We start from the raw sequence: 27,933 nt of genomic DNA, 5'->3' as shown, positions 1-27,933 counted from the left end.
GCAAAAATTAAATACAAGATCCCCATTTATACCTGAGAATTCACGCTCATATTAACACATATCTTTTGATATTCAGATAAATAGTTATACCCTACCATGGCTTTCCAAAGTTATTCACTTTCATGGCAAATTTACAAACCGAAATTAATTGTTACAGGCAAATTTCACATCTATATCTGCACTTGCACAGTTCCATCACATTTTATTTCATTTTACTGAAAAGGACAAGAAAAATAGTATGAAGTTAGGGGTAAAGAATGCATATAGCAACAAAAAAAATAATCAGTAATTAACAATTTAAACAATAACAGATACCCACCTATTTTGACCTAAATAATGACTACTTACAGACAACACTAGCTAGATCCAATGAATTGTAAAAAAATACATATATATTATCCTCAGCATACACGTTCACTGGAGTCAGGCCAAAAGTTAACACACCTTCTGGCCTTAAACTTATTACTAATCAAAGCACACCATTCACCAATTAACAACATGTTTTGTCACTTCATTTCCCAGTACTTAGTGGATTTTCCCAAAGGCTCAAACATCCACCTTATAGACCATACCGAAGAAATACGACATCAGGTTGACCTGGTGAAGCCAAGGACATGCACAGCCCCTTCCCACCAGCCATGCCGGCGGCAGAGGTTAGTGCTCCCTACAGCTCAGCAACACTCTACCACCAGCAGTTGCCAACCCAACTGATCCCCTCCTGTGGTGCCCCCTAATAGATGGTCAGCCTTTGCCAGCGGACCTCATTCAGCCAAGTTGGGTTGAGAAGGGTCAATAACCTGCAGACCCTGAGAGGCCACCCATGAGCAAGGGAGCAGATGTAACAAGAAGAGAGACAGCCAAAAGCCCTAACTTTTCTGACAAGCACAACAGAGTTGAGAGATGTCCATCCACAGGCTAACTTCTTGTTTCTTACTATTAGCTTAAATATAACTTTATCTGAAATTTCTTTAACAATTTCAGCCAGCTGCTCTTTAAATGTGAAACAAAAGACCTCATTTCTTGGAAGCAGAAACATTTGACATTGCCAGCCAGGGCAGAGGTTGAGGGCTTTCCTGCTATAGTTCAATGATGGTTCCCTGGTGTTCCCCATTGAGGCAGCAGATCAGAAACTTCCTAAGCCTATAGAGGCTAAAATACGACACCAGAAATTTCTTCTGAAGTTATCACCTCTGCTAGAGAAGAACTGTACTTCCAATATGGGATCGATGGGACACTCCTCTGACAGCCAACAACTCTGTGTGTATGATGAGAGCAGCGGGAATCGGACCTAGATCTTCAACTTCATACAACAGCTCTGTTTACCTGACTTTCAAGGGAATCTCTAGATCCATCCTGCTTAATAAATAACTGTCTCCATACCAGTGATTAGCTTCATAAATGCTTTTAGTACAGGTTTTCTTACTTAAACTTTTAAACACGAAATTACCCTGTAATCTGTTTCCACAAAGACCATCATCTTAATTGAGAATAATATCAGAGCACATTTATGCTCGTGCTGAAGACTATTCATAACAAGTCATCTAGGAGACTATTCCATAAGGAATTAAAACTGATAATATTTTTCAAAACATTTATACAGACTCTGTATACGCAGTCAAGTTACATAGCAGTATTCTACATATACAGTGCTTACACATTTACATACTCACACACATACACAAAATAATATAATTTTAATTATAGTTGTGATTTAAAAAAAAAATCCTGTAAGCAATTCATTTTAAAAAATTTCCAAGAGAAAAATTCTCTGGTAATATTCAAGTACTGCTAAGTTGAACAAAGAAACAGAAAGAAAAGAAAGAAATTAAAATCCCTGAGAGAAGACTCTATTATGTTAAAGGCTTAAAAGATGAAAAGCACAAAGGTCTTTAACTTTTAACCCAAAACAACTGTGATTTTTTGTTTTTCTATTCAAAGAGCTATGCCAAACTGAGTGCTAAACTCTTTCCAACAAAAGCAGGCAAGTTTTCTTTAGAATAAAACCCTGTGAGAGGGTTCCCCACTCCTGCCTGCTCCGCCAACCAGGATGCGCCACTCTCCACTGCCCTTTGGAGAGCAGAATCCCAAGCCAGAGCAGATCCACAGCACAGGCTGGTGGCCAGAGGCATGGGAGGACATCAGGTTAAGGACAGAGGAAGGGTGTGTACATCTGAAGAACTATCTGTGCAGCACCAAGTCAACACCCATGCTCTTTTCAACATGGAGCTCATGGGAGTTGCCCAACATGCAGGTATCTGAATTTTGGGATGAGAAAATACCACCATTTCTAATCCATCTGCTTTTATTTTCCATTAGATGCAGGATAATTTTGTTATCCTGCCAGTCTGTCTCTCACAACACACGTTTGTCGACCTTCTGTTTGTTTCTTACACTCTGAGGTTTCCAGAGTAGTAGAGAAAACCATCTTCCTTAACTTATCTTTCTAGAAATCACAGATGCTTCAGAGATGAACTCATACTGTGTATGAAGAAAGTGGCCTAGAGCTGTTGAAACAGGAAAACCAGCAGTACACCTTAGACATCTTAGTTCTGCCATTGACTGACTATATATTGACTGACGGTACTGTTCAACATTTTTATCAACGATACAGACAGAGGGATGGAGTCCACCATCAGCAAGCTTGCGGACGACACCAAGCTGTGTGGTCTTGTTGATACACCAGAGGGACGGGATGTCATCCTGAGGGACCTGGACAGGATGGAGAGGTGGACTCAAGTAAACCTCATGAGGTTCAACAAAAGCAAGTGCAGAGTTACGCACCTGGGCCGGAACAATCCTCGCTATCAATACAGACTGGGGGATGAGGTATTAGAAAGCAGCCCTGAGGAAAGGGACTTGGGGGTGCTGATGGATGAAAAGCTGGACACGAGCAGGCAGTGTGCACTTGCAGCCCAGAAGGCCAATCGCATCCTGGCTGCATCAAGAGATGTGTTGCCAGCAGATCCAGAGAGGTGATTCTGCCACTTTACTCTGCTCTGGTGAGACCTCACCTGGAGTACTGTGTGCAGGTCTGGAGCCCTCAATATAGAAAGGACATGGACCTGATGGAGCGGGTCCAGAGGAGGGCCACCAAAATGATCAGGGGGTTGGAGCACCTCTGCTACGAGGACAGGCTGAGGGAGCTGGGGTTGTTCAGCCTGGAGAACAGGAGGCTCCGGGGACACCTAATAGCAGCCTTCCAGTACCTGAGGGGGGCCTACAGGAAGGCTGGAGACAGTCTCTTTACAAAGGCCGGCAGTGACAGAACAAGGGGTAATGGCTTTAAACTGGAAAAAAGCAGATTTAGATTAGACATTAGGAATAAGTTCTTTACCATGAGGGTGGTGGAGCACTGGAACAGGTTGCCAAGGGAGGTGGTTGAGGCCCCTTCCCTGGACACATTCAAGGTGAGGCTCAACGAGGCCCTGGGCAACCTGGTCTAGTTGGGGGTGTCCCTGCTGACTGCGGGGGGGGGTCGGACTAGATGACCTTTGAAGGTCCCTTCCAGCCCAGATGATTCTATGATTCTATTACCATGGGGATTAATTATTTAGGACATAGTATGTCGGTACGCTGGTACAGGACAACATAATAAGGAATTTCTTCCAATATTTTGAGCAGCAGATGTACACCTTAAACAATGTATTTGGGGAACTGGTGTGCAGCAAGCATGTTCACTCAAACCAGTAGATCACTTACTTTACAAGAACATCTTGTGCTTCTCAAGAGATCCTATGTTGCCATTTGAGGAAAAGCTTGCAAAATCATTGCAAAATCAAAAACTTAGGCAAGTTTTGTCTCTCAACATATATAATGAATTCTTAGATCTTTACATTGACGAGATACAAATAAAATATTACTATTCCATTGCTGCTTTGCTCCCACATTCAGCCTCCTTCAGAATGCATAGTACCACAAGTATTAGATACAGACAGGGGTCCCTGAATGGTTCTGCGGGATCTGGGACTCCCATGATATTTCGTAAGAGTTCTTGTAGCTTCTCAATAAAATCACGGAATTGTCAGCCCTACATTGTGCGAGGTCCACGTGCAAAGTAGGTTACCTGCTGCCTTGGGCAACTTTTTGCAATATGCCCACGTGAGTCTGACAGATTGGATAATTTGGGTATGAGAAGAGATTCTTTAAGGAAGACGTGGGAGATACTGAGTGGCTGAGGGGCATCTGACAAAACTTTAACAACAGAAGCAAAATGTCTTCATAAGTCAAAAGGAGACAGTGAGAATTTAAGGCACTGCTTCAGAAGTGATTCATCTTCTGATCGTCACCTTCTGGCATGTATACTATGATGTTTGTGGTAAGGAAAGCTCCATCCCCCTTGATATGAGCATGAGATATTTTCATACCATGCCTTCCCAGTAAGCTTAAGCTTTGCAGTCTAGTGCCTTGGGGAACATGCACTACCACTGAAAAAAAGAAAAAGCTTTCAAAACTGTACCAGTCACAGAGCTGCAGTCTTGTCCCCAGACCCAGCACGTTAGGCACTTGACAAATGAAGATCATGAAGATGGCCGCTGCCTCCAAAAGCTAGCAATCTCATACCCCGCATAACTCGCATAGCTTTATCATACTGTTCAGATGACACATCTGGTTGTCCTTACAATCAAGTTGCTATCAGTTCCAACCTCATGTACTCTTCTGCTTCTGCAGTTAAAGACCCTGGCCTGCCAGCCTTGGCTTCCTCCTCCATGTCTGGCGTCACAGCTTATCTGTCATCACTGCCTTCAGACTGTCTGGTTCTTGTTTCCACTGATGGAGAACGAAGGCATGATTTGGCTGCCCGGGCGCACACCTACATTGCTGTTCTATGTTTATGTTTAGGAGGTATGACACCCAGCCTCCACCAGCTTTTCCAGAAGGACTAAGGCTTGCGTTAAGTCCTGCTGGCCAATCCCCCCGATACACATCTCAAACAGCCCTAGAAGTCCCTATCTAGGGAACTGAATCTGCACATAGTGATCTCTATTTTTGCCATGGGTCACAGCAAAGAACAGGCCATCTTCCATAGCAAGCCTGTTTCTTACAATTTTTCCTGATATTATTAGTTGTGTTGTGTTGATACAGGAACAAAATCTATAGTTTTACAGAATAAAACCACAGGTTGCTTATCTTTGTATGGGTGAAAGGGGAAGGGCTATCCCTTATGCTTCTGCAAGCAAAACCAGCTTGGTCTTGAAAAGGATGGACAGAAGATGCACAGGCTGGAGCACAGTAGGAAGGTTGCTCTCTCTAACAATGCCACAACTCTCCTTTTTAGTAGGGCCTGTTGCAATAGGACAAGGCATAATGGTTTTCAACTAAAAGAGGGTAGATTTAGGCTAGACATAAGTAAGACATTTTTTACAGCAAGTGTGGTGAAACACAGGAACAGGCTGCCCAGAGAGGTTGGAGATGCCCCATCCCTGGAAACATTCAAGGTCAGGCTAGACAGAGCTCTGAGCAACCTGATGTAGTTGAACCTGATGTCCCTGCTCATTGCAGATCCATTCCAACACAAACTATTCTATGTTTCTATGATGATTCTGTGAAAACACAGAAGAATCACACCCTTTCTTATTCAGAAGTAAATTTGGCAGGAAAACAGGGTTGTTGCCCTTTCTGTGTATACAGTGGGTGGACACCCAGCATACACGTAGACAGACCTCACAGACATTCATGTTAGGATACGGCGTGTTCCACCTAAAATGCAAGGGACCACATTCCCATCTGAAATAGTGTAGGAAGTAGCAGAAACAAACATTGACGTGTTATAGAATCTAGACTCAAGGCAAAAGAGGCAGAAAAGGGTATATAATCAGATCAGGCAGGAATAACTAGAAGTAACTCCCATGTACCAGAGGCCACCAGGAACTCCCTGAGGGAGGTGAGGCAACTGCCACGGCCCTGGCAGGCTGCAGAGCCTGGAAACAAGGCAGAGTTCTGTGCTCACAAACTTGCAAAATTATCCATTTCGACAGGGTGAGAAAAGCAGACAATTGTAATCAAGTATCTTTCTTAAAACAACAGAAGTCTCCTTAGCTATATTATAATTAAGCTAAATTGATCATTATGACAACATGCCAAATTCGACCTTTTCTTACGGTTTTCAGAACAGGCAAAATTAGAATCAAATCTGAATCACGTTTGTTTTGAAAAACAGAAGTTCAGCTGACAAGCCTTTATAAAATCAGTGTCATCCCCAGGCACCATGAAGAATTACAATATTACGGATCCAACAGTGGCTTTTCAGACTACATAGCCTGGGAAACTCTTTTCAAGTACTGCTCTCCTCGCTTCTGGAAGCAAAGTTAATTAAATGCCCAGCTCAGACATAAAGCATCACCACTTTTCCAAAGGAAAAATGCGATAAGGCTCAAAAGTTAGAACTGTAAGGGGTGTGTTTGGGGAAAAAAAGGGTCGGGCCTTAATTACCAGTGAGGTCACAGATAAGTCCCAAGGACAGCTGGCACAAGGCCACCATGAGTTTCACAATAAACTTAAAGTTTATTCTTTCAGAATCTGACTCAGTGCCCATGGAAAAGAGATCCCTTAAGACTCCCATTCACTTCAGCTACAGTAAAACGCCCTTCTCCAAGATAATAGACACAGATAGTTAAAAGCTCCTATAATTACCCTGTTCCACAGAAAATGCCATCAGCATTCAGACTGCTGAAAAACTGCTGTGGTCACTGCACGAGATCCTGACATCCTGCTGAGTTCCTTAATGTTTCAGCTTCCTAAAAACGTACTTAAGCTTGTTTCTAAAGGACAGGTTGTATTAAAAGTGCTATTCATGACTAAACAGTTTTCTGTAAGTTTTGAAAATTTGTATGTTTTAGTCCTTTCCCCTTTGAAAATTGAGGAATCCCACTGGCAGGTCTGACCGCATGATAATAAATAAATCTACGTCACGAGTAAAGAATAAACAAATATCTCATATGAAAAGTTTTATTTCTGTATAAAAATAAAGGTTTACTATGCCAGCACACACAGCACGATGTATGACAGATGCTAAAATTCTGAGCGGGTTCTAACAAGATCCTTCCTTAAAGGCAGCGTGTAATTGTCAAAATACCAGATTTGTCAAAATATTCCCCCATGACTGATCTGTCAAGCAAGTCTGCTTCCTCAAACATCTCAAGGCTACTTATTTTGCTCTACAGACCTCTTAAGATTCCCCCACGTAAAGCACAGGAGTCTTGCTCAATACGCAGCAGGGCTGCTCCACCCCGGGTAAATTCCATCCCAATGAGTTAGCGCAGTGAGGTGCTGAGCTGCGGTCCATGGCCAACCTCATGTCACACCAAGAGATCAGGGAGCCGAAGTGGTTACATGCAGACTGACATCCTCCCCCATGAGTCTCTCGCGTTCTTTAATCTCCTCACTTTAAACCCAAAAATTTATTTTTAGGGAAAAAAACAAACTGTAAATACACATTCTGGTCATGATCTTTGTTTGGTACTAAATTCTACAATAAAGTTCACACATCCTGTTAAAAATAAACAGGCATACAAGTTCTGGCACAATTAAACCACCGGCTAACCTTGTGATAGTGCTCTCTGGGCACAGCTTCCTCTGGGGGACGGCTGCTGGGCTGCAGATGGTGCTGTTCCCCCGGCTCTGGGCAGGCACACATGCTCCAGCGCTGGACACCCACCACCCAGGACATGCCAACTGGCTCCCCCCCAGCCCAACAGCACGGGCCCGCAGCGAGATGGCACCAGGCGAAAAACTTGTGCCTGGTCTCTTCTCTGCATCTATTCCCTTGCAAGCAAAGTCTAGCAAATCCAGGTTTAGGTTCAGTGGTCCGAAACTCACTCTCACTCTTTTCTTTTGCTTGCCAGTCTGATAATCCTCTCTGCAGGAAATATTTCTTGCAGTTCACTGAAAATAAATTGATTTTGATTTCATACTCAGGAGTCATTTTCTAGCTGCTTAACTTTATTCCTGGATATTGATTTTCCTGAATAGCAGGCACAGCTAATGCTACTCCATTGCATAAAACCCCTTTAACATTTCAAATATTTTTACTACGTCACCTTTAAACAAGTCTCCCACCCAAAGAGAGTTAAACACCCCTGATCTTTCTTTGTAACAGATGTTTCCTAACGAAGATCCATCCTCGGCTGCATCCTTGGGTACATCCTTCACTTTCTCATCCGGCCAACTCTCTATGTTCTATTAGCACAAGAACTTTGTGATCTGAATGCACTTCATGGTTCCACTCCTCTATAAGCCCTGTCCTTGTATCTAAGATTGGATCAGTCGTGACTTTTTGTTTTGTTTTTACATTAACCTTCACATCTCTTCCAGACAACTCAATCGCCTAATAATCCATTTCTTTTGCATACTCTATTTTGAGTTTTGCTCCCAGCCTTCAACTATTTCACATGTCTCTAGATAAACTCTTAATAATCATAAAAAATATACTTGTACTGCTTTAAGGTAAATATGCTGTTGCTCAATTAAAAAAAAAAACAAAAAACAGGCCATTGCTAAATCTTGGCCTTACATTTTTCTTCTTATCTTCCTGTATTTGGTTTCATGAAATGCATTCCAATATTCCCTTCGTCCCCAAGTATGCAAGCAGGAGCATAATCTTATGTTTATGTCAAACATTAGGATGTAAACATGCAACATCCATGAGCCGCCTTCTGGATTTCAGTAGTTGCGTGATATCTGAAACACCTTTATTGTATAGAACAAGTTTAACCAAATGTCATAAATGTCAAAAATCCGTCTTTCTTCCTCCTGCAGAAAAATAAACCTTGTCTCCATTCCAGCTCACGCATCTCAAATCTTTTTGAAGAATGAGCTAGAAGGTTCTCCCCAACCAGCACTGGTCCAGCCACATGGAAAACCTCCATGGGTCCCATTCCGCTGCTTCATCATCATAACAGCACTACCCTCACTTTTTTTAACACTTGCACAGTGTGGGTCTGCTACTTGTAACTTTGCATATTAGGATCAGCTAATACATCCAAGTGGAGCCCATGCTGCGTAGATTTCCCAACTCAGTAGAAATGGGTACTAACATAAAATGGACATCTACTCCATTATTACTACAATTTAAAGCCCTAAATATTAATTTAAGTTACAGAAATATCCAGCCAGCTTTAGTATCTATTTCACCAAAGTAAGCTTCATTCTACAGACAGCTCTCAGTGAGCACAGGGACCAGATGCCACATGTGGGGTGTCATGCGAGGTCCCATGCTCCATGGTCCCAACTCCAGACATGCACCCAGCACATTAGAACTCCTTGCATCAGTTGTGATTTTAATGCACAGCACGTCCATCTCTATCATCTCATCTCGTCCATCTTGGAGCACAAGTCTTACGAGGAGAGGCTGAGGGAGCTGGGGTTGTTCAGTCTGGGGAAGAGGAGACTGAGGGGAGACCTTATCGCTCTCTACAACTACCTGAAAGGAGGCTGTAGAGAGGCGGGGGTCGGTCTCTTCTCCCAAGTTACAGATGATAGGACAAGGGGTAATGGCCTCAAGTTACACCAGGGGAAGTTCAGGTTAGATATTAGGAAATATTTCTTTACTGAAAGGGTTATCAGGCATTGGAATGGGCTGCCCAGGGAGATGGTTGAGGCACCATCCCTGGAGGTATTCAAGAGAGGAGTTGACATGGTGCTCGGGGATATGGATTAGTGTTGGGTGGTGTGGTGGTGTGTGTGTGGGTTGTGTGTGGTGTGTTGTGTGTGTGGGGGGGTTTTTTTTGTTTGTTTGTTTGGTTTTTTTTCATTGGTTGGACTAGATGATCTTAAAGGGTCCCTTCCAACCTAGGTGATTCTGTGATTCTGTGATCATATTTTGCGCCTCAGTAACCTTTTATGATTTTTCCTCAATGCAGTACCCGTTATTCAAATGCCTTTGTGTATAAGAACATTTAAAGATATTTATAAGTGTTAAAAAAACTAAAAAGTCCACATTATAAAACCCTCTCTACACCTCTATCACATCTTCTAGCTGTTAGGAGGATAGGGCCTTGTCACAGTTTGGGCCGGGTTGGCCAATGACAAGACGACAGATGCTCTCCCTCCCCTCTTGCTCCAAGGAGAGGAAGAAGAGAGATAAAGGGATTTATGAGTTTAGAAAAACTAAACTAATGCAATAGTAATAATAAAATGAAAAAGGAAACCATGAAATAGATATAATATATACAAATATATACAGAACTGTATCAAGCTCCCAGGGAGATGTAACCGGCAGGCACTGGGGAAGTTCCAGACCGGACTCGGTGATGAATGGGAACTGCATTCCAGGTCTTGATTCAGGAACCCACGGATCGGCATCAAAGGTAGACAAACTGACAGGGTGCTCCTCAGAGGTCGGTCACTGAACACAGAGAGCCACCAAAGCAGCCAGGCCACTGAAGAAGAGCCAACCTGACCCCTTTGGTCCCTCAGCTTTTACCCTGAGCGTGGCAGACGGGATGGAACACCCGATTGGTCGGTTTGGGTCACCTGACCCCTGCCCACCCCTCCCCATAGGATAAACAACCGAGTCAGCTGACCCTGGTTGCCACAGCAACGAGCAAGAGGAAGCGCCTCTGTCCCTGAGGAGAAGGTTGGGCCTGCTCCGTCCCGAACCAGGACATGCCTCAGCACATACTACCGATGATAACTGAAGTGTGACTCACAACTTGCTTAAAGCCTCACCTGTGACGTTTATCCACTTTCACAAATATTTTACTTACAAAGGCATAAATACAAATTAATGAAGAAAACAATCCAAACATGACTAAGTTTCACTTCACGGGGTAGCTCACTGAAAGAGGGTACGCTCACTGGAACTGGAGAATTGATGTGGCTAAGATTGTTAATTCAATGAAAATACAAGCTCTGGTAAAGAACTTGGCAGCGACCAGCTCTAAGACTCGGAAGTTTAATATAATTTTGCCAGAGAAGGGCTGGGCCTTCCTGGGCTGTCACAGAATCATACAACTATAAGGCTAAAAAGGACTGAAGAGATAACCTCACCCCACCCAGTGCAGTGGTGCAGACCGAGTTTGGCTAGAATACGCCAGAGAGGCTTCTCTAATTTATTCCTAAAAGGGTATTCTACAGTGTAATACATATACTTCAGTGTTTACTTGCTTTCCAGGAAGGGGGATTTTTCTTGCTAATCTTCAAACTAGAATCATAGAACGGTTCAGGTTGGAAGGGACCTTACAGATCATCAAGTTCCAACCACTTAATCTTCTGTAAACTAAGCTAAATTTTTTGTTGTCCCCCTCCTTAGAGCCTGACCTCAGAAAACACTTGTTCACCAGCCTCTGCATAACCACTTTTTTAGATACCGAGGACACGTTATCACATCTCCCTTCAGTCTTCTCTGTTCCAGACTAAACAAACTCAATTATCACAGTCCGTCCTTGATTTTCCAAGAAGACTTATCTTCTTACCGCTTTATTACAGACGGCTGCAAAACTCTTGTCGCCGCAAAGATCAGGAGTTGTGTGGCCAGGCGGAGTTTCACAACCACGTGCCCACAAGCACACTCATGTCTACGAAAAGGCAGAATTACGAGCTGAGTCCTAAGCACCGTGCTGGCCCACAGGCAGGGCATGGAGCTCATCTCTAGTTCCTGGAGCTCCCTGGGCATAAACCAACACAGCCCCGTGCAGGTGAAAGACCTTGGGTAAGAACCGTGGCAGGGTGAGGGCCACACTGACAACATGACAAAAGGCCTGAGCTAGAGGTAAGTACAGCTGCAGCATTAGAGAAAGAGGGGTATCGTTACAAGGATGAAGTGACAGAGCTTGAGTCCTCACTTGAGGATGCTGCATGGCAAGGGCAGCGGGTGCTGGGGTGCCATCTCTGGTGAAAGGCAGATGGGTCCTTGGCTCACAGGTGTGGCCTCCCAAAGCCAGATGATGCTGCTGCAGCACCTGATGGGAGCCATGAGGGACATTGAGAGCCGGAGAGGGACTCTGTCAGGAAGTGTAGTGACAGGACAAGGGGTAATGGTTTCAAATTGGAAGAGGGAAGATTTAGATTAGATATTAGGAAGAAATTCTTTCCTGTGAGGGTGGTGAGGCACTGGAACAGGTTGCCCAGGGAAGTTGTGGATGCCCCATCCCTGGAAGCATTCAAGGCCAGGCTGGATGAGGCTTTGAGCAACCTGGTCTAGTGGAGGTGTCCCTGCCCATGGCACAGGGGTTGGAGCTCGATGATCTTTAAGGTCCCTTCCAACCCCAACCATTCTATGATTCTATGACATCAGCCACAGCTGATGGCACTGGCTCCTTCTAGTGCTGGTTCTAGCTGCAGCTGTTACTGATGGCAATATCCAAGCAAACCGTATCTGGGATTCTTTCGTTGAAATTTTGTGACAGTAATCTGGTAATGAGATTACATGTGGTAGCATGTCAAAAAATGTGGACACACCAAGTGCACCACTTGCCCTTTGTCCACTTGCTTTCAAAAACCACCAGCCAAAGGTGGGATAAGTGATAGTTTAGTAATCTGTTCCACTGTCTTACCGGGGAGAGAAATTACCCTGCAAGGTCTGTAACTCCCCATTCTTCTGCTCGAGAGAGGTACATTACGCCTATTGTAACTGCAGACTCCTAGGAGTCCCCCCATCCTCTCTGAATTCTTAAGCAGAAAGATAAAATATTGTAAATCAGTTCAATTAGTTCATGTTGGGTGAATTAAGCTGTACAACCAGAAAGCACATAACTTACCTAAATACTCTTTGACCTACTCTTTCCTTATCTGAATTTTACCCTGACCTTGTTAAAATGTGTTTTGTCAAGTCAGCATTTTGTAGACTGAAGAGGCCAGAGTAACTCGGACTTTTCTACACCATTCAATGCTATTTCTCATTTTTTTCCTTGGTAATGCATCCATAGCTCTCCTTTCTTCTTCATATTCTTCTTTGTAATTACAGAACCTTTCTCCTGGGGACTGTCACACTCTTACAGTGACTCATTCCAGAGTTTTTACTTATTTGATTTTACCCCACCGTGCTTTACTAACTCCTTCATACGGATCTTTAGTCCTGCTGCCCTTATTTCCACTTCTTGTATGGTTCCTTTGTATCTCACAAGTCTCTGAAGAGCAGCAGTATATTCTACACGATGCCTCCTATCCGTCCTGCCTGTCTGCAGCCTGCCTTTGTGCTTCCAACACAAATGCCTTAATGACTGCCATATCTCCTGCATTCCTCCCTCGCCTGGATCACTTCCCCGGGAGAACCTACCTATTGCTTTCCCCAGTTCTGCTGCTTAGAAGTTCATTGTCCTTTTTCTACTTCTCACTTCTCTCTTTTCTTTGAAAGTTGAGCCTGGGATTTTGCAATGACTTGCTGTTAAGTTACACTCCCCTTTTTAAATTTTGAAGCAGTCCCTCCCCATCAGTCCAGACCTAACTATCAGCTTTGCTAGTGACTTTCTGAACCTGACAGGCTGGAGGTTTCTCTGGCTGGCACTTCTCTCACAAGACGCATGTCCACACCGGAGGCAGCCACCCCAACTCCCGCAGAAGGCAGCGAAAACAACAGCCAGCGTGCCCTGACCTGGTTTGCACACCTGCTTGGTGATGAGCTGAGCTGTGCCACAGAAACGCCTCCAGCCCTGTACCACATCTCACCAAATGTACCTCATCAGGGATGAATTCTTTAAAGTATACAAATGCAATGCTAATAACATAAACCCCAGCCAATAGGTCTGCCTTCCACAGCTTAAAACCACAGGGATACACTAACTCAGACCAAAGGCAATACAATCCACATCTGCCTAAACAGGTAAAATGTAAGGCTGACGGATATAACGTTATTCTGATTAAACCCAAGGTACTGTATTTCAGTAGGTAGGTGAGGATTTTAAACATTATGTTACTATCTTTAAATTTCCTCGTTCAAAGCACCACATATGACTTATTCTTATACCTCCTTAGGTCTTCATGTAGTCACATATCTATATTACCTCAGGCCAATGACTTTACAAAGTATATGAAATATTGTTGTAGAATGAAATATTTTGGTAATGCTTATGATAACACTGGAGGTTGCTTACTCTCTGGAGTCCACATATTGGCTCCCACTGGAGCCAATGGCACAATTACACTGGCCCCATGGGAGCAAGATCAAGCCAGAGTATTTCTAAACCTATATAGAAATGATTATTAAATGTGGATACATCAAAAGTATATAGATAAAATGTAATTCCATGCATAATTTAACAATTAATTAAAAAGCCAACAGTTGATTGCAAACCATATAATTTTATCTCTTGCGATCTCTAAGGAATAAATAATACTAAATAAAATCTACGCTGAGAGCAAATTGCAAACAATGAACCCACAAAAAGAGAATTAATTAATGTATTAGTCTACCATAGGAAACATATTGATACTAGTGGTTCTATTTCATCATACAGTAACCTCATGGTAGACTTAATTCTCTTTATACTCATTCTTTCATATATGAGCACCTATATAAAACAATTCTAAAAAAACCTCAAACACCACAATAAAAGGGATCATAAAACATACACCGAACCAGTTCAATAGTGCTGCATGCCATAAAAATATCAATGCACTCAAGCTATCATGTATTTCATGCATATTTAATTTACTTTTTTCAATTATTCTCCTTCCTGCTCCCAATTAGTCATGAAGTCTGCATGCATTAAGAGGATCAAATAAACTTGAAATCTGTGGCACAGTTTTTATTGATGTGGATTTATTTATATAGCTGCCTGCAGAGAGATTTTGTGATGTGGTTTATCATTAGCCTCTAAAACTTTATACACATTTCCTCCTTTTTTTCAGCTTTAACTTCTGGTGTTCTGTTGCTACTTTTCCTCACCATCTCCTGGTTACCTTCCTCCCTTGTCTAAACTTTGATTAAGCGCCAAAAAAGTCCTGAGTTTGCTTGATGATCTACTTTGCAAGCACCTATAGATTATAATAAGCAGATGAAAAATGTGTGGTTTACCTCCAAGTGGAAGACTTTTGAAAAATTTGTACGAAATGTAGCATGAATAAACTATAATTGTGCGTATTTCCAGGGAAAATAACAAAATCAAATACTTCTTCATACCATTAACTTATGATCTTCTTCAAGAGTTATTTTTATATATTTTTCGGAATGAGCAAGTCTCAAAGAAAAAAATACTTCAAGATCTTTTAGAACGGTCCTGAACACAAAACAGCAAACATATTCAGGAGACAAATAGAAATATTCTCCTGTACCAAGAAGACCATAGGCCTTGCTGAACAACTGAAAAACAAAATAGAGAAGGAAATACTGATATTTCAGCTGCACCCAATGCCTAAAGCAAACCGCATGCCGTGCTGGAAGTGAGATTTCACAGGATTTGCTCCCAGCACAGTTTGCAGCAGCTGTCAGAATCAGCTACGAGGAATATAGAGAAGGCTCATTTAGATGCACTAGCACAGCAAGCAATCTTTATCTTATTTTCCTTAACACAGGAAATAAAACCCAAAACATGCTTTTTCAAAGTATGTTTCAAAAATGAAAGGTGTTACATTGAGTTTTTTTTTTTAAAAATACTGTTAGGCTAAGACCAGGTGCCTCATCACTTAAAATAAATATAAATGTAGAGCTAAAAAAATGTTCATCTCTAAAAGAGGAGGAGGTGGGGAATTTTAGATTAACTGCACAGCTAAAAAGAAGACACTGCAGAGTAGTGCTATCTAAAATGATTACCACTAGTGTCAGTGAAGCGCCAGCTTTCAGCAAGGGAACAACTGCGCTGTACCAGTAACGGTCCCTCTGCCATTAAGCGCATACCTGAACATTTCACGAAGCAATCGACCCTAAGTGGCCATTTACAAATTGTGTGCTGCCTCAAGGACGCACAGGAATCAATAACTCCAGGTTTCTATTCTGAATTATTTATTCAGTCTTTGCACAACAAAAAGCTGCTCACTCTCTCTCTAATGCACCGTCACTGCAACACAGTATGGGATTTTGAACCCTGAGCTTTAAAACATTTTTTAAAAGAATTTTCTCCTGCTACTCATAAAAGCCTTCTTCCTCATAAGACTTTTAAAAGTGACTTTTGGAGTCACTAATGACTATGCAAGGATGCTGTCCATTGCTCCCATCACCACTGTGTTTCTCCCGAGGTCCGGCCAGTCCCACGTCAGGCTGCACTGCAGCGGGCACCGAGTGGCGGGGGTCCCTGCCAGTGCCATGGGCAGGACAGCTCTCCCTCTCCAGGGAGCTGCTCAGGCACTATTGCTGCTAGAACCTTTTCTTCCATGAAAAAGAAGAAACATTTTCCCTTGGAGGGAAGATAACTGGGTGTTCGCCATATTTTCCCCACCAGACCGCTGATCTAGCCAGTCTCTGGTTGCCTTGCCTTTAGACCTAATTTCTGTTCATCATAATTTCTGATAAAGAAACTAAGTATTTCAAAATATCCTGTTTAATCTGTCAAGAATAAGATCTGGCACTACACAAATATTTTTCAATTGGTTTGAGAAAGGAACTGAACAACAAAAAAGAATTTGTCAGCATTTACTCTTTTTTCCATCATCAACTTTTTTATTTTCCCCACTTTTATCTCATCCTCCCCCTGTATTTCACATTTCTTTCATTCTTTCCTTAGGTTTTGGGATTCAAAGGAGCATCAGGAAGAATTTCCAGGCTTTCGTAGAAGTTGTGTTTCTCTTTGGGTGCTTTAGGACCGTGCAAACCCGATACACTAGAATGAAACTCCTTGCTTCCACAAATTTACCTGTTCTTCTTACATCAAGGGTTACTTACTGCTGTAGCAAGTACTAGAATTTAACATCCTATTTTGCAACAGCAAAGTGAAACGCTTGCTGGAAGCAGAGGCAGGCTTGGAGAAGTTCCAAGATCTCTACCCCACTGCCATGCTACGCCGGCATGAGAGTTTCTCCCGCGAAGCTCATACCACAGCAGCAGGCAAGTCTGAAGTCCAATATCTCACCTCTCCAGCCCATATGTCAACAAGAAGTGAAAGATAACGTTTAAACTGGAGCCCCACCATCAGACATTAAACAGTAGCCTTAGCAAGTGCAGTGCTCTAATCAGCCCTAGGAAAATGTATTATCAACTCAAAAGAAAACCTTTAGCATTTAAAAAATGTAGTGACAGTCCACTTGATCCTCAACTGTGGAATTCAAAGATAACTTGAACAGTTGAATTTTGCAAATAACACATTAGGTACCTGCCTCTAAAACTACCTATCTCAAGATCATTTGCAGGAAATATTTCTGCAATGACTGTGTTTCTAGTTTAGTAAAGTACACGAATACGTGCTTAACTAGTCACTGAACTGACAAGGGACTAATCTCAAGCACTGAATTTTATATATTATGCACTTACATGCTTTGAATCTAATGCAACTAAAGATGGGCAACGGCAGGCAAAAGGGTAAATGTTTCTCAGCCGTCTTGTCGTTTGTGGTTACCCAGTGAATCCCATAAATACAGAAGTTAATTAGAAGAACAAAAGTAAGCTTCCATGCCATCCCCTAACGAACAATGGTAACCCATAAAAGCATCGTGCTGCTGACCTAGAAAAAACTCTTCTGAACATACTACTATAAAGGGATACGAGTCTGGTACTTTCCCAAGGACTGCAGAAGAGCAGAAGATTAATTAAAATGAGCAAGAAAGAACTAAACAACCAGTGAAAAAAATAAGAAGAGACAACAGGAGAAAACAGAAACAGGAGAAAAAGAAAAAAAAAAAAAAGGAAAAAAAAAAAAAAGAGACGAGAAAACCAAAACAGAAACAGGAGACCAAGAAAAGAAAGTGGGGAAAGAGAAAGTAAAGAAATCCCCATCTTTAGGATGGGGAAAAAGATGACAGAAAAATGCAATCCGTCCCCATGCCCATAGTGGGGTCCTGTCCACACGCATGGTCTGGCGCTTTCCAGGTTCTCTCATAATTTCCATGATCACCTTCATCCTTTCCACTTGAGCCCTACACAGTGACAGATGAAGCACACTGACCTCCTTCTTCAGTGGAGTGAAAGCACTTCTAGGACACAATTCATCTCCCACTAAAGTAGTAGATGTCTGAGACATCTAGGAAGGCCTGCTCTTTCTGCTACCTACAAAAGAAGTCTGGGCAACTACCTCAAGTAAAGCTATTGAGATGCCTGAAATAAGCTGATTCCTACCTTTTTTTTTGGGTCTGCAACAAGCTATTGGCAGCAAGTGGGCAAATATGAGTTGCATGTATTTTGTATTAAATCCAAGGTAATAAAGCTGAAAACTAGAACTCAAATTCATCTTAATGCATACACCAGGGCAGGTCTAGAGACTATGCTAGTCATTTATGGTCATACTTTTTCTGCATTCCCTCCATTATATAGTATTTTCTAAACATGCCTTTGTGTCTTAAGAGAGAGCATTTGAAGGATTGATTTTAATTTCCATGCAAAACACTGTCCTAGAAAAAATGCTGGAAGAACAGAAATTTGACAACTGTATCACCAACTGCTTTCAAATTGAGTATTTCCAAAAAAAGTTGAGTTGCTACATAAACTCAGAGTTAATGGAAGAGCCATAGTCAAACTGTATTTGTGTAAGTTATCAACCTTTACTTGAATTCTAAAGTGAGCGATCTGAGATGAAAATCAAGGCCAGTAGTACAGACACACACGTGTATCTATATATATCTCTCTCTACAATCATTCACACTGAGAACTATTTGAAGATGAAGGCCTAAAGCCACTGACCTTGGCAAGCAAGTCAAAAGGATTTAATATGAACTCTTTACCCCGATTTCCTTACAGTTTTAGAGTCTAAATCTTTTTTAAGCTAGTTCCAGGAGGTTGACAGTATGGCAATGATGACTGTGCATGTTTTAAAATTGTGTAAAATAATGGGGTATAGAAATATCATTTTCAATACACTGCTCTTCTGTAAAAACAGGCATAATTTAAACTTATGTTTAAAAGCTTCAGACAGACTTTTCTGCTTCCCACAGAAAATTAAAACTACATCTTTAAAATACATCTTTAATACAGAAAAAGATCAATAACTTCTACAAACATAGTAACAATTACCTTCAATTAGAAGGAGATGGTTAATTTGGAGATTGCATTTTGCTGCCAGAGTACTGGCAATCTTCCTGCATGCTTTTTTCTTTAAATCTAATTTGTCTGAAGTGCTGGACAATGGATATTTTTCTTATATTATAAATAAGAGGTAAAATCCATAAAGGGACGGCTGCAGGTCTGTAGTCTCTTGTCTTTGGAGCAGCTGTTTCTACACAGCATGATTCCTCTTGGTCTAGCAAATCCACAAAGGAAAACCTATTGGTATGACCGCTCCAGACTCACCCTGTGCATGGAAAGGTTGTACGCAGCTGCTGCTGCACCGAGGCTGACGTCAGGACCACTCCTGATGGCTCACTCATGGTGGGAAGGACTAAAAGACCACTGTAGAAGAGAGGTCTCTTGCTAAAGATAAACCTGGGACCAAACTTCACCTCCACGCCTTGCTAGCTCCTTAAGTCACATCATTTCCAAGAGCTATCCTGGTTCCAAAAAGATGCGAAACCAGAATTCTGCATCTTCTAAAGATTCAAGGAGCATTCCAAGTTGAATTTAAACATCCCTGAAGAAACCCTGTTACACTTCAGTGTCCAATATTTCTCAAATACCCACAAGTACAGTCACAAGAAGCAGAGAGGTAATTAAGTTGCTGCCTAAAAAAAAGTATTTTTCTCTAAATATGAACATGAGCAAATCTTTACAGCAATTTCTGAACATTATACACTATGCTTATTAATTAAATCTCAACTGACAGTTTGCAGATACATTTTTATTTAATGTGACTTCTACATGAATTCAATCTCTGGGGAAAAAGAAAAAAAAAAATCAAAGCAAATTGCGTTAAGTAATTATACGATCTGTTGCTCCAGTGAAATGTCTGGGTTAGACAGTTGGCGCTGAAACAGCAGATTAAATTTAGAACTGAAGGGCCATGCAGTGAAGGTGAACTCACAGCTTTTAGTTCTCTGTTGACTAAAAGCTGTACATGTTGTTATAATGATGTGCTCTGCCCCTGAGGCAAAGTTCACTGCTATTCAGAAGAAAGATGTTCAAAACTGACTTTTGTCCCTAGAAAGCCTCTATTTTTAATCCACGAGCAGCATACTGATGCCAGAGGATGATCTAGAGCTATCCTTCTCAAGGTCGTTTCCCTGTCCTCAACATGGTACTTAAAAAAATTTTAAAAAATAATAAAAAAGTTCATTTGCCTCAGCTGCAGTGCTACAGGCGTAACAGTCTAATGACAGAAAAGAGCCAAGCTTTCTAGAAAGAAATCATGTCCCTTAAACTTTGACTCATTTTAATTTCAAATGCAAGTATTCAAATAGATCTCCTTGGGATATCAGACAGCAGCACTTCAACTCCCCCACGACTTCTCAAAGACAACGTACATGCATAATTCTCACCATTTAAGATCTTCGTTATTATATGTAACGCAGCTGCATCCTGAAATCAAACACTTGGTAAAAGACAATCACTGCTGTAATCATCAGTCACCCAGACATCACAGAAATATCAACTGACCTTCACCAGATGCTGATTTATCCATTTTGTGAAGGTCTTCTTTTGTACTTTGTCCCGCTCATCTGGAGGTAAAAAGGAAAAAGAAAAGGGTTTAACAGCCTACAAATGATGCAAAAGATTTTTATTTTTTTTAATGGACAGCTTTATAAAATTAACATTCTAATAAAGTTTAAAAACAGTATAGCCTGTAAAGGCTCTAAAATGTCTCATTAAAATAACAGCATGGAGATGTTTTTGCAGTACACCACAGCATGTCACGTAACAGTTTCTTGGGCACAAGTTCCAGGTGAGCTCCTCCAGGGTGACAGCCCTGCTGGTACGACAGCAGCACTACTGACACAACTATAATTTCCTAGAAGTCAACTATTCCCTAAAATGAACTAAAAAGATCAAGGCAAACTTTATAAGCTATAAATACTACTTATAGTCTCTAAAATCCAATTAATTATTAAAGTATTTACCGATAGAAAAATCTCTTACTGTATCAAAGCCGGCTTTTTTAATGGCTATGCTTTTTGACTAGAATATCACCATTGTTCCACCACACAAGGATCAGCAACAGCTCCAATCGGAGAAAGCACTCTTGTTCTTTTAATCCTCTATAACACATCCAGAGGTGTCCACTAACCCAGATATGGGACCCGGCCACTGCCAGCAGTTTGCTCCCTGGCATGGCAGGGAATATTGAAATATTCCCACAGAATATTGAAACATTAAATATTGAAATATTGAAACAATAAAAGCAACAGACTCCAGGTAGGAAAGCATCCTGCTTGTATATACTTCCCATCCTTATGTATTCTACAGAGCCCTCCAGCGCCTGAGTTATCTCCACAAAGCTACGTATGGTTGTATGGTCACTAGCCAGTACAACCCCCTTCCCAGTCCCGGAGCAGGAGTCGCGGTGCATCAGGACCAGGACCATCTGTGCAAGCTTGAAATAGCAAGATCCCTTAAGAACCTGTACAACAAAATTGCAGCTGTTTCATTGACTCAGGCTATTTGTAGCGTGGTTGAGAATAAGCAAGGAGCTCAGGTAGCAAAACAAGACCCTTCTGCAGCTACTGCCATCACTAGAAGATTGAATCAGATTCTGTATTTTACATTGAAAAACACAGTTTTCAGATTGGTCAAAGGTAACATAAGTAATAAAAAAAAAAATTTCACAGGAAGTCCATATTCATGGACTTTCAAGTTTCTGGTGTGATACTCAGGTCTTTCAAAACGGTGTGAGATCCTACAAGAGTCCATCCCGGGCACCACATGCTCTTCCTAACAGTAATGGGAAAGGAGTATTCAGGAACAAATGCAAAAAAAACAAGACAAGCAAAAGCCTGTGAAGCCTTTGGATACTCCTCCCTTATATGACTCACAGACTTTCTACATGCTTATACAGATCTTTGCACTTAAGAGTCCTAGATGTATGATTTTTCTCCTATTTTTTTCAATCATTGTTTAGCACACCTATAGCTTTCATAGCCATAGTTCACTGTGGCAATGAGTTCTTCAGGTATTATGTGTAGTATATGTGTACATTCAGCTCTATATAGAATAGCTGCTGATCCCTAAACACCTCCTCCATGCCACTCAAGATCTCCCAAGCTTCTGGCATATGCTTTTCCCCCCGCTCCACGCTATCTTATTCTAGTTAAGGACCCAAAAAAGAGGAGTAAGAGACAAACTAAAGAGCAAAGCAGCACTACTGGAGAATAAAAATCTGGCAGATTAAGGAAACTTTTCGCTGTATATACATTTCCTTATAGCCTTCATCTAGTGAGACAGCATTTCCAACACCGGTAATTTATCCTGATAAGGTAGAAGCTCTGGTTTGGTAGATGTAGAGAACAGAAAATCTCAGAAATAAAAGAAATCCAGAAATACTTTCTCTTTAATCGTTCCATTATGGGTAGCTGTTTTAAAAGTAATACAAGTTTTCAAAACCGAGAATTTAATATTTCAGGCCACAAGTGTACAAAATGTCTTTTTTCCTGAGTCAAAACCAGCTGAGCTTACCTAACTACCAGAAAAGTTTTACACTTTAGGAAATGTTGCTGTGGCAACAGTAAAAAAAAAAAAAAATTGTAAAAAAGTCCACTTTTTATCTTGTTAGACCATGCAGTGACTATTAATTTCAACTCTATTTTAAATTAAAATGCCAACATAAGTAAAAGAAGTGATGCTGACTACCCATATTCCTTTTATATATGCATATATTACACTCATATATGCCTATACACACTCATATTGTGTACCTGACATACACAAATGTGTACGAGGAGGAAAGCTGTCACCTGTCATGTTGTGAAAACCATCAGGATTAAAACAAAAACAAACAAAGAAACAACCCAAAAACCTAAACCACCACCATGGGGATTTTTTTTAATCAAAACCCCAAATGTTTCCAGAAAGCAAACGCACGCTCGGAGGAAAGCGCAGTGCAATAGCATTCAGCGTGCTCAAGCTCGGAGCAGAACACACCCAATCAAGCCCCCAAATGAAGTAACTAGAAGACAGACTACAGAAAAAAAGGGACCAAACTATGGAAAGAAATCTGAAAGTCTGTTGAGAGTTTCTCCCCCTGGAGGGCTCTGTCTCCCCCGGAGGGCAGCCCTGCCCGCGCGGCGGCACGCGTTCGTTACTGACCCATGCAGCACATTACTGCCACCAGCTTTACGCTCCCCTCCTTTTCGTCTTCAGCAAACTGTCTCATTCTTCCCTTCAAAACTTCAGAGTTTCTTTTCTTTGGAGGGAAAGGAAAGCCAAGGAGTGACCAGGGCTTCTCCCAGCTGACAGAAAGTAGCAACTCCCCTTTTTAAAAAAAAAAAAAAAAAAAAAAAACACAACACAACCAACCAGTAGCAAACGGCCCATCTGCTGTCCCAGCAAGCAAAACGGCCAGTTCTCTGGATTTAACTCACAATAAAAAGTAAATTAAGCATCTATGTTTGTTCGTTGAGCTTTTCAAAGCAGGAAGTCTATTTTTTTTTTCCTATACCAGCAGTGAGTAGCGAAGAAAGAGTGTCCCCAGGAAAGGAGCAGCAGCAGTGCTGTGTGAGCCAAGGTAATTTAAGAATACAGGTGAGGCAGGAGCTGCAGAAAGAAAACACATCTTCCAAGGTCATCTGATCTGTAGATCATCACAATAAACTCTCAGTGGTTAATTAATCAACTTGAGCTTCTCTGCTTTCACCTGTTATTGCAGACACATATATTACAGACATTATTCTGATACCAGACACACAAACTGAAATGCCTGGAACTGACCACAAGAAGATGTCTCCAGTCTTAACAGATTGACACCGACTTTATGAACCTACACTACAACACAGCAGCATCTAAGCAGGCTCCAGATTAGAAAATTTGGATTTAAAAAGCAGTTGCTGCAACTAAGAAGATATCTCATTGCGTGTTCTTGTAATTCCTCAATCCCAAGGACAAATTCAGAGGCCAGATCCTTCTAATACCAATGCCTCATCCCGTGAATCCCTATGGATTGCAGCGTCTGAAAACTAGACCGGTTTCTCAAGAGGATGGGTTTCCTACCAGAACTATACCAAAGGCAACAAGCGGGATTGATGCCCCTTGAATGCTGTCCTGGGGAGAAGCTGCTGAGTGGTCCTCTCTGCCTGAAGGCAACCTGAAACTCTCTCTGAGCAACCACACCAGACACCACCGGTTTGAACAAGAGCAGCGGGCTTCTCTCCACAGGGAGAGAAAGGGAAGGAAAGGCAAGAAGAGCACTGGAGTACGAAACACCCCAGTTTTCTAGATGAGCTGCAAATTTCTGTGCTGCTTTCTTCATCTAATGGGGAAAATACCAATGTTTGGATTTCCTCCACCTAGTGACAAACTTGAAAAAAATCGCCGTTTCTTAGGCAGCTTTTTGCATTGCTGTCACATTTGCTGCTCTGCTGGTATTTGTTTGCCTGTAGGAAAGGCTAGACAGGAACAGGTTTTTCCACATTTGTCCAGGTATTTACAAACGCCCTGATAGGCATTATTGCTTACTCATGTATAAATGCACCAGGTTTTTTGCTCATATTGTTTCTGTTTCCAATACCTATTTATGTTAAACTCAAAAAGTTGCGTTAAAAGAACATTATTAAGGTTGCAAAGTGAAGCACTGAAAAGTGCAGTTAAAACTGGAATTAAAACCGGCTGTGAAACCTTAATACAACCTCCTTGGGAATATACATTCTGATGTTCAAGTAAAAGACTGTTTATTATTTTTTATGAGACTTATGTCTACTGCATAGAAGGATGCCATGCATTTAAGGAACAGTTATTCAATAATGTGTGTCATGTTGTTGTTGACTATGGAGCACCAAACCTATTCATTCCCCATTTTTCAAGCTCTGAAGACAAAATTCATTCCACGATAGGTTTTCCTCTGGTATTCCTAATACTCCTTCTGCAAACTAGACCCTGATATCTCAAACATCGCGCTCAAAAAATAGAGCATAATTAAAGTATGATCTCTTGGGAAAACTTTTCTTTCACGACAGAGTTGCAAAGCTATGTAAGAAATAGGGAACAAACCCAGTTCTGCAGTAAGTGCTGAAACGCCGTATCTAGGAGGCCTTGCTCTCTGCTCCTGCAAACCTGACCTTAACTTCTCACAGGCCTTCCAAGTTTGTACCAATTAGTCATTCTTGCTTATTGATTAAGAACCAGAGGACAGCCAACAAACATATCGCAATCTGAAACAGTCTCTAGGAAGGTAAAATCTCAGTTCAAACTAGTCTAGTTTGGAAAGTTAAAACTACAGGATTTTCCATATGGAAGTACTGAATAACCTTACTGATAGGTAACCTACTAACTTTCAGCTCATTACTGGGTATCCTAATTATAGCTGGATTTAAACTACCCCTCTCTATAGACCTTATATATCAATTTTGACTATCTGAAACAAGGATTCAGTGAAAGTTACCTCTGTTACAAAGAATCATAGAATAGTTTGTGTTGGAAGGGATCTTTACAGGTCATCTAGTCCAACCCCCCTGCAATGAGCAAAAACTGGGATTATCCTTGATCCTGCATTGTGTCCTAAAATAGACAAACTTGGAAATTAATAAAACTCTATTATACAGTAAAGTGCACGAGTACAGACCTATGCTGTGAACTGTGTCCCGTATTTTCATTAAGACATACAGCATATAAAAGCCTACATACTTCGGCAATGACTTCTGATAATAAAAAAAGATATATATTCTTCCTGCTATAAAAATATCAAGGCTGAACTAGCATCCATCCGTTTTTCTAACAAGATGACAGCTATGGTGAATTCTGAAAAAAATAAACTTAGGGGCCTCGTATGGGGATATCCGCATATTCGACCCCACTGCAACAGTCAAGATAAACACCGGGTCTGCAAGCCTTACACATCCAGCACCTGCTGTCGTGGGGTCAATATTTACTGTATGAGAAGAACTACAGGAAAACAGAGAACTCCCAAGTTATCTTCAACAGTTTCTAACTTGACCAAAAAAACCCAAGCACACAAAAAAACCCCACCCAAACCCCAGAAAATCCACACCAAACCCAGACATCTACGAAATACTTAATTTAGTCAACCAGAACTAGAATGGCAATATACATTTAGTGTTTGTCATGAAAGATGAGCTTCTCAGCTAAAGGATCTCTACTAAGTTCTTGTTATTTTCACCCCCAAAAGTCCTGGGTAAATATGACATTTTTCTCAGAGTAAGATCACGTAACAACCCAGCTTTTTCTTAAGTATTTGCTTCGTCTAATGGAGCATATTTTGCTACAGATAGTGCTCTATGTTTTAGATTTCAAAAGAATATTTCATGCATTTTAATATATAATGCTGCTAGTCTAAAATCAGCTGTTCTTGAAGAGCAGGAGACATTTGTCAAGCTTAAAAACAACATTTTATATTTTACCACCTCTGTCATTTTTTTAATTTGATCAGCTTCCCCTTAGATTTATGAAATCCGAACTGGTAACATTTCTTGTTTATGTCCCTGTTGGTGTTCACATCAGGACAGCTTGGGGAATACTGCTAGCAGTTTGCAGGAGCTTGCCTAGGAGACAGCATCACGTTACTTCTTTTTTTAGAAGGACTGAATGGAGGCCCTGTCAGCCAAATACAAAATAAGAGGATAACTGGAGACAGACTGGTAAGGTACACAGTTTAGACAGCACAGAGGAAGAAAGATAGTAAGGGCAGGGAGCAAGGGAGAGACACAGTCCACATATGAGAAGGAATAATTTAAAAAAAAATAAAAATAATATGTATAGTTTATGAGTCTAGATAGTGAAACGTGGACAACAGAATTCAGGATAGACATAATGGTGGGGTTTCACCCTGAAGAACTGTCAAAAAGGGGCAGCAGGATAGACAAGGATTCTTACACAAAGGATATATCTTACTATTTAAGAAATGCAAGCAAAAATGAATATTGTTAGGCATTCATAATTAAGGCACAAACTCTTGAAATGCATTGCCTAATTGGCTCATTTCTTAAAAACTATGAAAACCTAAATGCCTTTCTCAAAGTCTTATTTCATTCAGGTAAAATTCCTTCATTTCTCTTTCCCGTTTACCGCTTACTGCCATCACTTCCCCCTTCAAGACGAGCTTCAATTCCAACGCGCCTGGCTCATGGATGGGAATTTTCAACTACCACTGACGAGTTCCGTGCACACACAAAGGGGCATGAATGATGCTGCCGTTGTATAGATACAAATGCGGCTTTTCAGAAAGATAAGGCACAAAGTGTTTCTTTCTCACTATGTTACTCCCAAAGGTCTGAAATCTGGAACTGATGCAGAGCCACAGGAAGTTCGGTTATGCAAGAAGAGTATCCATCGACCACCAGAGAATCTAAGGGAAAGTGCTCACACCCAAAACATTTATTATTTATGTTTAAACCCTATAAGAAAAGCTTGTATTATGTGCGGCTGTTTCCATCACCGTTTGAAGTATTTTTAGCCATAAAACCACCCAAGCACAGGAAAAGTACCACTAGCTCCTTCTCCTACTTCTACCAAGGCACACACTACCAGCTGCCGTCAGAAAAGGACACAGGTGAGGCAAAACTCTGGGCTTCCCCAATGTGTCTCACTATCAGCTGCTACGCTTACAAACAGCAATATTCAGCAGTTGGCAGCATCTGACCTGTATCTTTCCAGAAAACGTATCCCACTCAATAACTGCCGCCTCTGCTGAGGTCTGCGCTGACATGGCAAGGGTCTTTCAAGCAAGAACAGAGCGGCTCCTCTTCTGCATAATCCTATCAGGTGAGCCATCAACTCTTACGAAGCTTCATTTTATATGCTATGGCAGATCATATATGCCCATAGTTACCGAAGCAATTCAAATTTACTCCTATGCTGAGCTTTGCGTTGGTTATTTCCTTCATTAT

At 41.4% G+C, this 27,933-nt stretch overlaps 1 protein-coding gene across 5 annotated transcripts in view; it reads right to left on the bottom strand.

Annotated features, from left to right (window-relative positions):
* DST (dystonin) overlaps window positions 1-27,933 on the bottom strand; it is a 329,300-nt gene that overhangs the window by 198,743 nt on the left and 102,624 nt on the right. For all 5 annotated transcript variants that reach the window (XM_074153812.1, XM_074153811.1, XM_074153813.1 and 2 more), the window contains one exon: window positions 20,543-20,604. In XM_074153812.1, coding sequence (XP_074009913.1) covers window positions 20,543-20,604 — 62 coding nt within the window. The remainder of the gene's footprint in view (window positions 1-20,542; window positions 20,605-27,933) is intronic.

The sequence above is a fragment of the Numenius arquata genome, chromosome 9 (genome assembly GCF_964106895.1).
Source record: "Numenius arquata chromosome 9, bNumArq3.hap1.1, whole genome shotgun sequence".
NCBI lineage: Eukaryota > Metazoa > Chordata > Aves > Charadriiformes > Scolopacidae > Numenius > Numenius arquata.
The sequence above is the reverse complement of the archived record's forward strand: the minus strand, read 5'-3'. Positions and strand labels throughout refer to the sequence as shown.